General features: G+C 37.7%; 5 protein-coding genes across 5 annotated transcripts; 4 read left to right on the plus strand and 1 right to left on the minus strand.

The window, feature by feature from the left end:
• On the plus strand, positions 1-736 carry LOC115565188 (uncharacterized). Its single transcript, XM_030390211.2, has 3 exons — positions 1-129; positions 182-508; positions 565-736. Exons 1-3 carry the CDS (start codon positions 64-66, stop codon positions 712-714), a joined length of 543 nt encoding a protein of 180 aa, XP_030246071.1. The 5' UTR covers positions 1-63; the 3' UTR covers positions 715-736.
• Positions 737-1,432: 696 nt separating this feature from the next.
• LOC115565187 (uncharacterized) lies at positions 1,433-2,097 on the plus strand. The gene is made up of 3 exons (XM_030390210.2): positions 1,433-1,484; positions 1,550-1,876; positions 1,944-2,097. Exons 2-3 carry the CDS (start codon positions 1,655-1,657, stop codon positions 2,091-2,093), a joined length of 372 nt encoding a protein of 123 aa, XP_030246070.2. The 5' UTR covers positions 1,433-1,484; positions 1,550-1,654; the 3' UTR covers positions 2,094-2,097.
• Positions 2,098-2,543: 446 nt separating this feature from the next.
• Positions 2,544-3,196, plus strand: LOC149091428 (uncharacterized). Its single transcript, XM_089259245.1, has 3 exons — positions 2,544-2,609; positions 2,662-2,985; positions 3,047-3,196. The coding sequence occupies exons 1-3, from the start codon at positions 2,544-2,546 to the stop codon at positions 3,194-3,196; spliced, it is 540 nt and encodes a 179-aa protein (XP_089115371.1).
• A 319-nt stretch (positions 3,197-3,515) lies between these two features.
• LOC115565667 (uncharacterized) lies at positions 3,516-5,684 on the plus strand. Its single transcript, XM_089260351.1, has 3 exons — positions 3,516-3,592; positions 5,070-5,393; positions 5,455-5,684. Exons 1-3 carry the CDS (start codon positions 3,527-3,529, stop codon positions 5,602-5,604), a joined length of 540 nt encoding a protein of 179 aa, XP_089116477.1. The 5' UTR covers positions 3,516-3,526; the 3' UTR covers positions 5,605-5,684.
• Positions 5,685-6,374: 690 nt separating this feature from the next.
• cmpy (crimpy) lies at positions 6,375-12,234 on the minus strand. The gene is made up of 5 exons (XM_089259653.1): positions 12,008-12,234; positions 8,634-9,164; positions 8,373-8,503; positions 7,196-7,392; positions 6,375-7,071 (listed from the first exon to the last, which is right to left on the minus strand). The coding sequence occupies exons 2-5, from the start codon at positions 9,053-9,055 to the stop codon at positions 6,931-6,933; spliced, it is 891 nt and encodes a 296-aa protein (XP_089115779.1). The 5' UTR covers positions 9,056-9,164; positions 12,008-12,234; the 3' UTR covers positions 6,375-6,930.
• Between the last annotated feature and the right edge of the window lie 3,255 nt (positions 12,235-15,489).

Consider the following 15,489-nt stretch of genomic DNA (forward strand, 5'->3'; position numbering starts at 1 on the left):
AAAAGCACATTAATACATTTGGTATAAAATGCTTGGCTCGCTTTGATTCTCGCAAAGAGAATCATGTTGAACGAATGTTGGCCCTGGCTGCTGGCGATGGTCGCTCTGCTAGCTGCCAGCCCGGCTAAGGTAAGGCTCCTTCCACTCATTAGGCCTCTCTGCTAATCGATTTGCATTTCAGAATCGTCCTTTGACAATTAAAATCAAGAACTTTACCTGCGTGTCGATGCAGCCATCGCTCATGCCAGAATTCAACTGCAGCAACAGCAAAGTACGTGGTCAGGCCAGCATGTATGTGAGCCTCTTGGTGACTCAGCCAGTGGAGGAGCTCAGTCTCCTAATTGACTTTGACATTGTCAAGAAGGACAATTCCAGGATTAGCCTCATGCACGCCAAGCTCGACGGCTGCCAGCAGTTGACCTCTGCGTCCAAGAACAAACTTCTTGGCGAAGTTTTTGAGAGAATTTTCGAAAATAGCAATTTCCCAAAATCATGCCCATTCCTAGCCGTAAGTAGTGCATAAAGAATGTAATATTAATCTCTGTAATGCCGTTCTATTTGTAGAACAAGGTCTACACCATACGCAACTATACAATCACTCTGGACAGAATTCCCATGGCTCTGCCTACTCTGACATACAACTTCAAGCTCAAGCTATATCGGGCCAAACAGCTATTCGGCGATGTTTTCCTAGAGGCTTCGGCCAAGTATTGAAATGAGCCCCGGCTCAAGCATATGCTTAATATATATTCATATTTATATGTTGAATTATAAATGCTTATGGTATTAGCTTGTGTCTATTAAATCTAGAATACATTCATTGCAGTCTTGAATGCTGTGCACAGGGCCAAGAATATTTAGATATGAATATTTAAAGTTCATTTATCTCTGTAAGTTCTTAGTGTTCGCTGTGATGACATTTAGCCGAGCTGATCATCATATCAGGTGTTTTCTGTATATAAGCATGCTCCTCTTTTATGCATTAATACCTAAATCAGTGTCTATATAAGTCTTTTAAATTAAACAAATTATTATTTATTATTATTAATTCAAAATAAAGATTTTTCCATGAGAAGGACTTACATGAGAAGAACTTAGATTGCTTCTCAAAGAAAATAACATGAAAAGCTCACTTCTACATTTAAATGAAATTCCAATCAATAAAATTGATTTATTACCATTTACCAAACCCAATAACCAAAGAGCAACGAGGTCAACATTCAAATAACAAAATTATATTATAAGTACAAATTCCAAATATCTAACCAACAAATATATATAATCTAGAAATCAAAAAAGCCCAAAAATGCGCGACAAATTAATCCATTTTGTGGTATTTGCAGCCAAAACAAATTAAAAGTTCATTAAATTTATTGGTATAAAACGCGCAATTTCCCTTGAATTTTTTCGAAATAATCATGAAAACGCAGATTTGGCTCTGGTTGCTGGTAGTGGTCGCTCTACTGGCCACCAGCCAGGCTAAGGTAAGACTCCGCTCTCCCTCCCTCCATCTCTCTCTCCTCTCTTTGCTAATCAATTTCTGTTACAGCGACGCCCAGTTATAATTCAAATCAGGAATTTTAGCTGTGCGTGTTTTGTTCCTTCGCTGTTGCCCGTTTTGAGCTGCAGCAGCAACAGGAAGAGCGGCGAGGCAATGCTGAGTGCAAGCTTCAGTCTGAGCGAAGCGATTCAGCAGTTCAGCCTGATGGTCGATTTTGACATTATCAAAAAGGATAACTCTAAGATAAACATACAGCATGTCAAGCTCGATGGCTGCGAGTACCTGAGCTCAGCGTGTAAGAAGAAATTCCAAGGCGGCATCTTTGAGACACTTTTCAAAGCCAGCAATTTGCCCAGGGCATGTCCCATTCAACCCGTAAGTTCTGTGCAACTAATCTAAATATTATAGTATATATAATAGAATAAATAAAATCTCCTTACAGAACAAACTCTACGAGGTACGCAACCATACAATTAGTCTGGAAAATATTCCCATGGCTATGCCTGCCCTGACATTCCAAGTCAAGATCAATTTCTTTCGCCTCAAACAAGCACTGGGCGATGTTCTGATTGTTGCATCGGCCCGATATTGAAATGAGTAATTGCTTCAATATATTTACATATATGTTAATATAACATTTCTAAATGCAGAACTACAAGAATTGGCATTGCCTATTTCATATTTAATTAGAAGGACAAATGAATTACATTGCCTATTGAATTTTTAACTTCATTTTGAATTGGCGCCATCGAGGCTGTGGTGCTGCGAATTGTTACAGTATGTACGTCAGCGCTGTAAGACTGTAACCGTTTCAAAGTCTGTATGTGAAACGGTTAACGCGTGTCTTAGCAGTCAGCTTTGCAGCAATAGCAATTTCACGAGTTTACATTTTTTAAATCGCTAATGAAGCATTTCGAGTTCATACTGTTTGTTAATAGATCTCATTAAACTAAATTACTAGTATATATTAAATATACATTAAATTTTTTAAGACATTATATATAAAAGCAGCATTCGGCTATTGAAGTGTACCTTCAGCATCATGAATTATCGGGCTTGGATATGCCTTATCGGCTTTGTGACTTCGTTGGGAGAGGCTCAAGCCAAGGTGAGTCTCGCTATCCTAGTTCAACAACTTTCTTATCAATATGATTCCACAGCGCAATCTTATCATTGATCTGGCCAATTTCACTTGTGTACTAGTCGATCCCACGTTTTGCAAGGAGTTGACCTGTGTTGTTCATAAGAGGCGCCCCGAGCCCGTGATATCGGTGCGCTTTATGCTTACCGAGACAGAGCCGAAGTTTAATATGCACTTTTATGTGGACCTTATCAAATCAGACAACACTATAATTAAATTGGGCAACAGCCAACTCAATGGCTGTCAATACCTCAATTTAATGTATACCAATAATATGTATGGAAAATACTACAAACGCATTAAACAACACAGCAATTTGCCAAAAAAGTGCCCGATATCCGGCGTAAGTACTCCAATTCGATATTTCCCCAGCAATTGTAATATTCCGATTCTCAATATAACAGAACAAACTCTTCGAAATTCGCAACTATACGGTCAAAGCAGATGAATATCCACCAGCAGTGCCCGAGCTCACCCATCGCATGACCCTGAAAATACAGAGAAATGATCGTGTTGTGGCAATAATTTGCTTTATTGCCAGTACAATCTATTGAAATGTGCATTCCTTACCCAATTTTTATTTTAATTTCATTTCTGAAAATTGATTTAATTTGTTTATTAATTGTCATAACAGTCAGCTTTGCAAGAATAAAAATTCAACGATTTTAAATAAATATAAAATTTTTGAAAAGCTAATGAAGCACTTCGAAGTGTTAGTAGAGCCCATTAAAGTAAATGGCTCGTATAAATTAAATATGCATTTCACATTTCATTTGCTTTTTGATGGCATTATAATTTAGCGCAAGCAAATGAGTTTATTACCATTTTTGTATATAAAAGCTGTTATGAGGCAGCTTTCGTAGTTGAAGTATAACCTTAGCACCATGAATTATCGGGCTTGGATATACCTCATCGGGTTTGTGATTTCCTTGAGCGTGGCCAAGGCCAAGGTGAGTATCGCTATCCTAGTTCAACTACTTTCTTATCCATATGATTCCACAGCGCAACTTTATCGTTGACCTTCACAATTTCACTTGTGTAATAGTCGATCCCTCTTATGGCAAGGAGTTGACCTGCATTATTCAGAGGAGGCGCCCCGAACCCATGATATCTGCGCGCTTCATGCTCGCCAAGACACAGCCGACCTTTAATATACACTTCTATCTGGACTTAATCAAATCCGACAACACTACAATTAAATTGGGCAACGTCCAACTCGATGGCTGCAAATACCTTAGCTCGATGTATGGCAATAATATATATGGAAAGATGTACAAACGCATTCAACAGCACAGCAATTTGCCAAAAAAGTGTCCAATACCAGGCGTAAGTATTCCAATTCACTATTTCCCAAGCTATTGTAATAATCCAATTTGCAAAAAAAAAAAAAACAGAAGAAACTCTTTGCAATTCGTAACTACACGATCCAAACGAATGAATTTCCGCCAGGAGTGCCAGAGTTCACCTATCGCCTTCAATTTAAGATACAGAGCGATGATAATGTTGTGGCAACAATCGCCATTATTGCCAGTACAATCCATTGAAATGTGCTTTGCTCAATCAATTTTCGTTTTAATTTTAACTCTTAAAATTGATTTCAAGAAAATGCAATAAACGCTGAGGCAAATTGGCCTGGCCAGCTTATCATGTTAACTGTTTCTATAGCTGCTGTAAAAATGCTCAAATACGAAATTAGTCTCATAGCAGTCAGCTTGAAGCCACTGCGAAAGTATATAAAATTCAAGTTCCATTACATACACCTGTTAAGTAAATAATTCTAAGCCATTGACAGCAAGACTGTAACGCTGCATCATCCAGCTGTGGAGCAGACAATTCTTACAGCATTTACATCAGTGCTGTAAAAGGACTGTATGTTAACCGGTCCGAACGTAACATAACAAACAGCTACGCGGCAAAAGTAATTTAACCAATTCAAATTTGAAATAAAACGGTTAACAATTCACTGTAAAGCAATTTTCGAAAGCCCAGCGATGCATTTAACATCAGTAAGACATGCTATATTGACGGTTGATCTTAATCTTACCGGTGTCTACGTCATTGTCCGCTTAGTTAAAATCAGCCTTTGATTATTTTCAAATACCCTCTCGATATATTGCAGTTGCAGTGCTGTCGATGGAAAATTCCATGTCATCAGCATTAAAGTAAATAGCTCGTATATATTAAATATACATTTCACATTTCATTTGGTTATTGATGGCATTATAATTAAACGCCAGCAAATGAGTTTATTATCATTTTTGTATATAAAAGCTGTTATGAGGCAGCTTTCGTAGTTGAAGTATAACCTTAGCACCATGAATTATCGGGCTTGGATATACCTTATTGGCTTTGTGACTTCGTTGAGCGTGGCCAAGGTGAGTTTCGCTATCCTAGTTCAACTACTTTCTTATCAATATGATTCCACAGCGCAACCTTATCGTTGATCTTGCCAATTTCACTTGTGTATTAGTCGATCCCTCTTATGGCAAGGAGTTGACCTGTATTGTTCAGAGGAGGCGCCCCGAACCCATGATATCTGCGCGCTTCATGCTCGTCAAAACAGAACCGAAATTTAATATACACTTTTCTGTAGACATTATCAAATCGGACAATAGTATAATTAAACTGGGCAGCAGCCAAGTCGATGGCTGCAAATACCTGAAATTGATGTATAGCGATAATATGTATGGAAAGGTGTACAAACGCGTTCAACAGCACAGCAATTTGCCAAAAAAGTGTCCAATACCTGGCGTAAGTAATCCAATTCGATATATCCCAAGCAATTATAATATCCCAATTTGCGAAAGAACAGAACAAACTCTTCGAAATTCGCAACTTTACGGTCCAACCGGATGACTACCCCCCAACAGTGCCCGAGTTTACCTTTCGCATAACATTAAAAATACAGAAAGATGATCATGTTGTGGCAAGAATCTTCTTTGTTGCCACTACAATCTATTGAATTGTGCTTTGCTTAACCAATTTTCATTTTAATTTTAAATCTGAAAATTGATTTAAAAAAAATGCAATAAACGCTGAGGCAAATTGGCCTGCTTATAATGTTATCTGTTTCTATAGCTACTGTAAAGATGCTTAAGCATGAAATTATATATATTTGTTTAAATTGTATTTTAGTATTATATACAACTGTTAAGCAAACAATTCTAAACCATCGACAGCTGTGGAGCAGACAATTCTTACTGCATTTACGTTAGTGCTGTAAAAGGATTGTATGTTAACCGGTTCGAACGTAACATAACAATCAGCAGCGCGGAAAAAGTTATTTAACCAATTTAAATTTGAATTATAACGGTAAGCGATTCATCTGCTATAATTAGGCCTATAAAAGCACCCACACATAAATTTAAATGTACTTTCGAAGTCATGGATCATCGCACTTGCAAAAACTTTCCAGTTAGCTTACGAGCTCATGTTCGTGTCGATGTCTACGTATTAGTTCGCTTAAATTAACTTCAAGTACGCAGTTCAATTAAATACACTGCCTAAAAGTATGCAGTAGAATTTGCAGTTGCAGTGAAGTACCTCAATGCAAATTAAAATGTCAACAAGTCAAACGGGTAACGAAACGGTTAGCATAGCAGGTAACAGAAGTGAGGCGCGTAATTCAAATAGCAGACTCGGTAGGCAGCAATGATGACTTAAGTATTGGCTTTTGGCCAACTTACAAAGCACGCCCGAACTAAAAGAAAAAACACATCAATTTATTGGCCATTTATATAAGTATATATGTATATATATATTTCGATGCTTCGCCATAATCGGATTATTCTTGAAAGCAACAACACTGGTAAAATGCTTTAAATTTATTGTTTAGGTATTTGTGTATTTGTATTTTCTTGTCATTAGTTTAGGAATAGAAATTTGCAATGTATAATACATTATGGATGCGCACAAATTGTTTTGTTAAAAACAATAAAGTAACAAATGCCTTAGGGATTACATACAATAGCCACATGTCACATGCACGCATGCAAGCATGTGCGTGTATATATAATATATATATATATTTATTTATTATGTATTTATATATTTATCATGTATATGTATATGCTGTTTATTATCGTATTGTATTTATATTAGCCACATGTCATAGAATTAAGCATTAGTATCTGTACAAGAATTGTATTTATGTGAAAGAGGGACGTTTATATGGCATGCGAACTGTCGCCATTCTCCAATATGATGCTGCACATGAAAATGGAGCAATAATAATGATAATAATTATTGTTAAATAATCGTTTAGCAATCGTTCATTTATGCTTGGCAATCATTTCACCCACAGTCGCTTCCTCAACGATTTTCGCTTTCTGCGCAGCTTTTTGTATGTGAATTTGCTCGGTGAGATTTTATAGTCTTCATCGAATTCCAATTCGATTTTAATTAGATTTTGCAAATTTAATTGGCAGTCCTGTGCGCAATTAACAAATAAATAAACGATTTAATATTAATGGAAATTTCATTATATAAATGCATTATGGATATATACATAAATATATACATACATATATATATCATTTATATATGTGGCTTACCTCGAGATTCTTGAAATGCCAACGTGAATCGCTCGGTGAGCCGCCATCGTTGGACAATTGACTGCGACAGGTGCGCATTGTGGGCCAGCATTGGCAGCGCTTGTTGGTTATTTCGCAGCCCGGCTCCAGCACAATCGACTCCTCCTGCGTACAGTTGCTGAGCTGATTAAAGGTGAGCGCCGTCAGGTGTTGCAGGTCTGTCACAAACAAATTATTGACCACGTCAAAAGCCAGCATTTAATATACATACATATGTATGATTTATCAAATATAAATGCTGCAAAATCATTCGATTTCAACAGCATTTCGCGTCATTTAAATCTGATTATTTCGCACATACATACATACAAATGTACATACATATTATTTTTAAATTAAACCTCCTGCTGCCAGCCTCTATTGTTCTTCTAGCGCCCACTGCAAATTACATTTGCATTTTGCATTTTGAATTTTGAATTTTCCTATCTCAACAGTTTTAGCGCTTGACTGGAATTTGTTGCACTATATTTACGCATGCAGATTTATACAATTCTATTAAGTCTAACATTTTATGCTCGCCACTGTTGTCTAAAAGAGCATATAGGCTTCATTAAATGCTCACTTTGAGGTCTGTCTGTATCATTGTCTTAAAATGAGAAGGCTAAGATCTATAGAATGTTAATCATTTTTCTATACGCCTACTAGGAGCGTGGCGTATATAATTAATAAATGTGTCTCAGATACTCGTCATGCTAGTATTGTGACATATCCACAATATTCACTCAGATCTCCTCAAGCAGTCAACTCTGGACTCAAACCAGATCCTAGTTAAACGTAGACAAGTAGTTAAAGTAGACAAATATTGTGACTTATCGCCAATATTCACTCAGATCTCCTCAAAGCAGTCAACTCTGGACTCTAACCACGTTTAGTCTCTAATAGATAACAGTTAGACCTAGACAAATGAAATAGAATTATTCCCAGCTCATATTCAAATCAAATCATATTCACGTAGGCCTCCCGCTGTTCAAGTAATGGCATTCAATTTGGTCAAATGGAAGACTTGGCCAACTGCTCCAGGCGATTAGCCAAAATGCTATGCACATTAACCCGTTGCGTGCCGGCGCATATGCCCATTAGATATTCATATGTATGTATGTGTATTTGTGAGTCAATAGGATATGCGATAGATGCTTACCCATGCAGACGCCCAGGCCGCTGCTAATGGGCAGTTTGGTGACACACTGCAGGGGCGGTTCGCATTGGCCGGAAAAGCCGCCGGGTCCGCCGCAGGATTCGCCCAGAGTTTTGGCGCAAATGCGACAACATCTGCGAGCAGAGAGGAGGGGGGGCAGAACAGAGTACACAGATTACGTATGCGAATATCGATGCACATTAAATGTATGATATATGCGAATGTGGATGTATGCATGAAGGGGTTTGGGGCCATTCAACTTACTGGCAGGGATCCCAGAGCATTAGGCCCTTGCCGGGGCAGTCGAGTGCGCGTATAACATCGCATTCCTTTGGATTGCAGTAGCATTTGAGTCCATTTACCACATTGTTGCTGCCAGCTGCTGCCATTATCAGCAGCAGATAGCAGCACAAATAGATGAGATAGATCCGTGCGTTCAAATGGCCAAAATAACTTCCGTTTCGACGCATCCTATGCGGAAGTTTCCCTTTGTTGTTCTGTTTGAGTGCCCTGCCGCAGCCGCCGCTGCTGCTGCTCCTGCTGCTGCTGCTGCCGCTGTCTGTTGTCCTTCGCTTTGCTGTTGTTGTCCTTGTGCGTGCGACTAAATTCCTGCCACCCAATGCCGCAGCTACGCCTCCGACAGCACCACCTGCGTCGCTCCCATCGGACTCTGCTCTTCCGCCCATTTATAGGCAATTTTTTATTGTGTTTCTGGCGCTGGTTTCGCTTCGCTCTGTTCACTCTGTTCGCTCTGTTCGTTTTGTTCGGTTGCTCGCCCAGCAATTTGCATGTTGACTGCAAACCAAAAGCGTTGTTAAATGATTAAAATGCCATAAACTATGCCACGCCCAGTGGCCGGGGCTTTAGTGGGCTTTTATGTAACGGCCGCATGGCATTTGCCGTTTTTCGGCCAGCGACATTCTCCCTAATTTTACCGCATTACAACTAAGCATACTTTGTTCTACCCACTCTTATTGTGTTTTTTTTTCTACTTTCTGTTTTCTGTTTGCCCTTTTTGGTTCAGCTGTTCATATTGTTATTTTCGGCCTTTTCACTTTTTCATTGCATACTTTCGGGCGGCAGCTGAATTGTGTTTAATTATAGTTGGCCATCTATTACTTGTGTAAATTGAGATTGATTTGATTTATTTGATTTGCATGTGCGCATAATGCATAATTATTGCTGCTTGAAGCTCTTCCCAGAACCTCCCTAGCAGAATATTTAAACTGAAATTGTTCCTGGAACTTTTTGAAGAGAGCAGCGTGCGCTCGTCTTACAAGCGAATTGCTTAAGATAATTTTTCTTTCATTATTCATTTGGTTTTGCATGGCAAAAAGATGTAAACAAAACTGAAGCTCTACTCAAAGCGGCTGACAACAGCCAAGCTCATTTAAATAGACAGAGAGAGAGAGAGAGAGGGGGGAGGGGGGAGAGAAAGAGAGAGCGCGATAGAGTCGCGTTCTATTACAAGTCCAAACTTTGTTTACTTTGTGCTGATTTAGAGTCAGACTATGATAGAATTCTGAGCATATTCTTTGCTATGCAAAGCCTTGAGCCACATTCCAGCGTTGCACATTATTATGCTATTATTAAGAATTTGTATTTGTATTACAGTTAGTTTATAAGCCCTCTTGCTATTACCGTTGCTAAGCTAGCAGGCAAATTTAATAAATATATAATTTAAATGTACTAGTTTAGTTGGTAAAGTATGTTACGTTTACCTAGTCCAAATGAAGTATTTAAATTAATGCCACTGAGCTTAACTTAATAAAAGTTAATAAGTAGTTTAAGCATGCAATTTTAATGTTTAAGGTTTCGTATTTAATACATTTTATGGAAGCCATATGAAGTACTCCAGTAATCCCTTTGTGAGCTTATGCCTATTTGATTCATTTATTTCATTATTTTTTATAGATTTTAAGGTAATATTATAATACTTATTCAATGCAATGATTTTTTTATTATTATTATTTTTGATATATTATTATTTTATTTTACATATATTTTTATTATATATATTCTTTTTATTTTATTTTATATATATTTTATTTTATATATATTTTATTATATATATTCTTTTTATTATATTTATATATATTTTTTATTTTTATGTTTGTTTGTTTGTTTTATTAAAAAAAACAAAATAAATAAAAAACACATACAAGAGTGTCAGCATAGAAATAAACATATACTTTAAACAATATTAAATTTTATTGAACTTTTTATTTAAATTATTTCTTTTTCATTTCCTTTTTTATTCGAAGCAAAAACTTTATTGACGTCAACGTAAAGCATAAAAAATATGCACAGAAAATAAAAACGGAAAAATATGTCAATAATATCACTCCATTGGGGATTTTCATGTGCTCGACCTTCCATATTGCTAAGCTATATGCAATGTTGATACAATTCATTCATTAGTTACTAGACTTAATAATCAATCAAATAATTTGCTGCATATGCCTTAGGAACTGAGGCTAATTTAATTACAGATTTTTTACTCTATTTTCAGCTTCTATAATATAATTTTAATTTGAATATTTTATTTAAATATTCCAACGCCATGTTATTTTTGATCAATTGAAGTTTAACTAGCTCTTAATTTAATTTAAATATGTGTACGCATTAAAACTTATATTTGTCCAGCCATTTATGAATATCGAAAATATATTTATATATTCATATCAATTAAGCAAATGTCATTTAAAAATGTGAGGCACATGCTGTCTGCGAATGCAATTTTTGTTGAATTCAATTAATTCCATGCGAATAAATTACGGAAATTTCATTTAATTTACATATGTGAAATATTGTGGTATTGTTGTGGCACACACGCACATACACATACTTAAGCTCTCGCCTTAAACACAAAAATACAAAGTTTTTTGATTGTTAAATTTAACTCTGCATTGAGCCAGCTTAACTTTTATTTCCGCAAAAAAAAAAAAAAAACAAAAAAAAAACGCCAACTCAAAACAAAATATAAACAAAATTTAAAGTTTTAATAGTATTTATGCGTTAGACAGCTCAGCGAGCGGCAGCTAGGAAGGATTTTTCAACCAAACCGAATTTCCAGCGGCGCCGCAAAGTATGCAACAGAAAATGAAAACTGAATTTGTGTTTAGCCATAACCAAAGATACTTCAATATGTTTCAGGGACAATCGATGTTAGTCGGTGGACTTAATGCGGTTTACTTGCGCCGAATCGAATGGCCAAATAATCAACATTTGCTCTTGGTTTATACAGAACATATATACTAGATATATGCGGTTAAATACATGTATATACATATATTTATATATAGTACGTACAATGTGAGTATATTTATTTGTGTTTAGAGTGCCAAAGCACTTGTGTATTTGTATTGCCTTTGACCGCACACTCACTCACACACACACACCAGCATACACTTGAAATGTTGTCCCATTTATTGTTGTTCTGCTTGTTGTTCGTGTGTTTTTCTTTTTCTCTTCATTTTTTCCCACTCGTTTGTCAAGCACTTTTCGATTTGCCATTCAATTTGTGAGCGTGTGTGTGTGTGTGTTTCCAATTTTTGTTTTTTAAACCAAAAACTAAACAAGCTGAAAGTCAAGTCTCTCACACACGCACACACGCGCACACACACTCACACACCCACCTTGACGGCTAGCTTCGACTAGCTCTATGTTTTGGGTATTCGAAAGCCGTTCATTGGCCGCTCAAAGTTCGATTCTGACGACCTGCGACGCTCTGTTGACGGTGATGATGATGATGATGTTCGTCGTTTGCTTAATAATGACGCACTTTTGGCTCATGAATTTTTCATGCGCTTTTGTCTGCCGCACGCGGCCATTTGTGGCAGTCGACTGACTAGCCCAACTGAACACCTTTTGCCAGTTGGTCCTCCTGTCGTGTCCTGTGCGAGGACATTCTCGCCAACGACCAAAAATTTCCCAGTATACGAGGCACGCTCTCTGCGCCGGCGCACTCTCAGCGGCAACTTAATCTGGCTGTCGGCTGAGTGGGTTGACTGGGTGGTGCTGTGGTTGGGTGGCTGGTGTCAAGCCTGGAGGGCAAAATTATCAGACGCAGCAGACGGATATGCCAAGCATTTTGCCTCAAAATATAAGTCATTCAGTTATTGTAATTACAATGGCATAAAGCGCAGGAAGACGCAGCTTAAGGCGCATCAGGGCACACACACACACTAATACACACTCACTAGCACACACACACATAGAATTAGCTATTTTGTAGGGCAGTGTACGCTAATGGGCAATTACGAGTGTAAAATCTGATGCTTTATAAACTTTGACGCCGTGTCAGCTGCTAATAAGCATTGCGAATGCCATAAAAGCCGCACGGACGTCCAGTCACTAGGATATTCAGGACTTGAAAACATCTGAGCGGTTATGTGGCTTACCCACATGCCGCAGCCCGCACAACTTGCAACTTTTCCAATTAGCGAAAAAAAGGAAGCAAGGATATACAACTTTATATACACATATATCTATATACATATATCTATATATATATGTATCTATCTAAAGGAAAACAGCCGTTCGAGTCATCTCGAGTCGAAGTTGGCATTGGGCTTTGCTCGTTCGCTGCTTGGCTCTTGGTCTTTTGGTCTTTTGGTCTTTTGGTCTTTTGGGGCTTCTTGGCCACAGCAAATGTTGCGTAAAACAACTTGCCGATACGGGCTGCTGCTTCTGGCCCCCTTTTTCTGCTGGCTAGCAAAGTCCGCCCCCTCGCGCCCGCACTCGCCCCACTTAGCCACTCGCTTGCAATTGAACAAAAGAGCAATCGGGAATTATGAGTGGCGCAAACTTTTTAAACAACAATAACAAAAAGAAACGAACGAACAAGAACGAAAAATGCCAAAATAAAAATCCATAAATACACACACACAATATGAGTGTGTATGTGTGTGTAGGGTATATGCAGTCGCTCAGTGCTTCAGCACAAATTGATAGAGTGCAAAGCAATGTGCAACAAAATTCAATGCGGATGAACTTTTCTTTTCAATGTAAATCTCGTTCTCTGTGTGTGTGTGTGTGTGTGTGTGTGTGTGTAGCATAAATTTACGATTATTTATTAAAACATTCTGACAGAAAGTTTTTCTGCCTCCAGATTTTTCACTTTCTCAATTGCTGAATTGTTATATTCCACTTTCTTGAGCATTCATTGCTTTACAACTTTTTGATGACAGTTTTATTAGCCAGTTTTTCCTGTTAACACCAACAAAAAATTTGTATATATACATATATATAAGTGGAGAGGAATACATTTCTTTGCATATTGCTGGCGGGTGTAACTTACGGAATTATGATCTATTTTTTATAGAACCTAAGTGGCTTGATTACCAAGCATGAGCTGCTCTTGGCTCTGGGCTCTTGGCTCTGGGCACTTGGGTATCTGCACTCTCCACTCTCCTCTCTCTCTCTCTGTTCTCCTCTCTCCTAGTGCGTTAGCATTTAATAGCAGCTGCGAATGGGGTGGTCTGGGAGAAATATGCTTTTAAGCTGGAATTATTTTTTCGTGGCATTTATTGTTTTACTTTTCGAGCATCTTTCACTAATTGGATGAATGTGTCGGCTGCCCGGACAGCTCGGCTAATGAGGATTTTGGGTTGAAGTCTAGACGAGACAGTGAATCGTGAGTCGTGAACTGTGAGCGAAACAAATCTATTTACAAAGGGGCATGCATAATTAATTTTGATACATAATTATATTGCTGAAATTGAATAACTTAATCTTTAGCCAAGGAGCCGAGCTCGCTGTGTTCATTTTTGTACCCTGTTTGTTTGTACTCTTTGTGCGTACTCTTATGCCTATAAATATAGAATAATATGTTAAATACATATTTCAATATATTTTCTCATGTAATCCTATTATTATTATAGCATTATACACATTAATACTTATTATTATTGCCTACCATTGCTACATTTTGTTTTCTCTTTTTTTCGCTCTATCTCTCTCTCTCTCTCTCTCTCTCTCTCTCTCTCTCTCTCTCTCTCTCTCTCTCTCTCTCTCTCTCTCTCTCTCTCTCTCTCTCTCCCTGTCACATTCCTTACATATATTTCTATCGCTGTCTTTGCTAAATAATATAACTCGGTCGTTATAGCAACATTTTTCCTTTTACTCCCTCAATCTCTCTATGCTTCCATTTCATTCTCTCTACTTCCTTAATTCTATATTTATTTTTTCCTCGCTCTCTATGAGACGATCTTGTCTTCCATCTTGCTGTATCACTTTTATCTCTCTATATCTATAGATGTCATCTTTATTATTCATTATCTCACTTTCTAGTATGTTGTGTGTACCTTCACCTCTCTCTGTCTCTCTCTCTCTCCACCTCTCCTTTTGACTCTTTGCCTATCTTTCTATTTATCATTCTCTCTCTCGCTCTGTCTCTCACCCTTTCTCGCTCTACCCCATTTTTGTTTACTCTTTCCATCGCTCACTATCCATCACCTTCATTTCTTCTCTGCTTGCAGCTTTCATCACATTTCAACGAATCGCATAGAAAGGCGACAGCTAGCATATTTCTATGAATACTAATTATGTTGTGAATAATGAGCTCAAATTCTTGTTGCATTTCACAACATTCACAGCGATCCGCGGCGTTGCCAGATCGCATTGTTGGCATTAAACAAACATTCGCGAAAAGGAAAAAAAAAACATTTGAATTACAAATGAAGCCAAGCATAAAGCCAAACCAATTTGCGAGTGCCCACACAATTTATTTTAACAATTTTTGTTTTCAAGGAGGGATTTGCGCTGGGCAATTTACGCAACACCAGTCGGGGGGCGTGGCCAGAAGGGGATTTAGTGTTGGGATATGCGGGCCAGCGCGTTTTTAAGGGCAAGTAATTTGCCACTCGTCCATTTTAAATTACATTAGTTAAGCGAAAGGACGACGCTGGTCAAATGCATATTTTTTCTTTCAATTACTTACGACAAGCTAAAAGAAGAAGAAGAAGAAGTGTGAGAGAGGGACGTGTAGGGGTAGGGGATTTGGGATCAAGGCAAAGCCAACTAACTGCCTTGCAGTGTTTGCTTAATCAAATTTACATATAAATTGCAGGCAAAACCAAACTTAAAGTCCAAAGTTGATTTCAATTATTTGCGGAAA

The sequence above is a fragment of the Drosophila navojoa genome, chromosome 4, assembly GCF_054131105.1.
Source record: "Drosophila navojoa isolate 15081-1374.11 chromosome 4, UAZ_NAV_1.0, whole genome shotgun sequence".
Taxonomy (NCBI): Eukaryota; Metazoa; Arthropoda; class Insecta; order Diptera; family Drosophilidae; genus Drosophila; species Drosophila navojoa.

Excerpts from the sequence above, each read along its gene's own strand:
- LOC115565667 (XM_089260351.1), top strand. The coding sequence starts at position 3,527 with ATGAATTATCGGGCTTGGATATACCTCATCGGGTTTGTGATTTCCTTG. Across the intron at positions 3,593-5,069 it reads TGAGCGTGGCCAAGGCCAAG|CGCAACCTTATCGTTGATCT; the intron begins GTGAGTATCGCT and ends ATGATTCCACAG. Across the intron at positions 5,394-5,454 it reads AAAAGTGTCCAATACCTGGC|AACAAACTCTTCGAAATTCG; the intron begins GTAAGTAATCCA and ends GCGAAAGAACAG.
- LOC115565187 (XM_030390210.2), top strand. The coding sequence starts at position 1,655 with ATGCTGAGTGCAAGCTTCAGTCTGAGCGAAGCGATTCAGCAGTTCAGC. Across the intron at positions 1,877-1,943 it reads GGGCATGTCCCATTCAACCC|AACAAACTCTACGAGGTACG; the intron begins GTAAGTTCTGTG and ends ATCTCCTTACAG.
- cmpy (XM_089259653.1), bottom strand. The coding sequence starts at position 9,055 with ATGGGCGGAAGAGCAGAGTCCGATGGGAGCGACGCAGGTGGTGCTGTC. Across the intron at positions 8,504-8,633 it reads ATGCTCTGGGATCCCTGCCA|ATGTTGTCGCATTTGCGCCA; the intron begins GTAAGTTGAATG and ends CTCTGCTCGCAG. Across the intron at positions 7,072-7,195 it reads GGCATTTCAAGAATCTCGAG|GACTGCCAATTAAATTTGCA; the intron begins GTAAGCCACATA and ends AATTGCGCACAG.
- LOC149091428 (XM_089259245.1), top strand. The coding sequence starts at position 2,544 with ATGAATTATCGGGCTTGGATATGCCTTATCGGCTTTGTGACTTCGTTG. Across the intron at positions 2,610-2,661 it reads TGGGAGAGGCTCAAGCCAAG|CGCAATCTTATCATTGATCT; the intron begins GTGAGTCTCGCT and ends ATGATTCCACAG. Across the intron at positions 2,986-3,046 it reads AAAAGTGCCCGATATCCGGC|AACAAACTCTTCGAAATTCG; the intron begins GTAAGTACTCCA and ends TCAATATAACAG.
- LOC115565188 (XM_030390211.2), top strand. The coding sequence starts at position 64 with ATGTTGAACGAATGTTGGCCCTGGCTGCTGGCGATGGTCGCTCTGCTA. Across the intron at positions 130-181 it reads TAGCTGCCAGCCCGGCTAAG|AATCGTCCTTTGACAATTAA; the intron begins GTAAGGCTCCTT and ends TTTGCATTTCAG. Across the intron at positions 509-564 it reads AATCATGCCCATTCCTAGCC|AACAAGGTCTACACCATACG; the intron begins GTAAGTAGTGCA and ends TTCTATTTGTAG.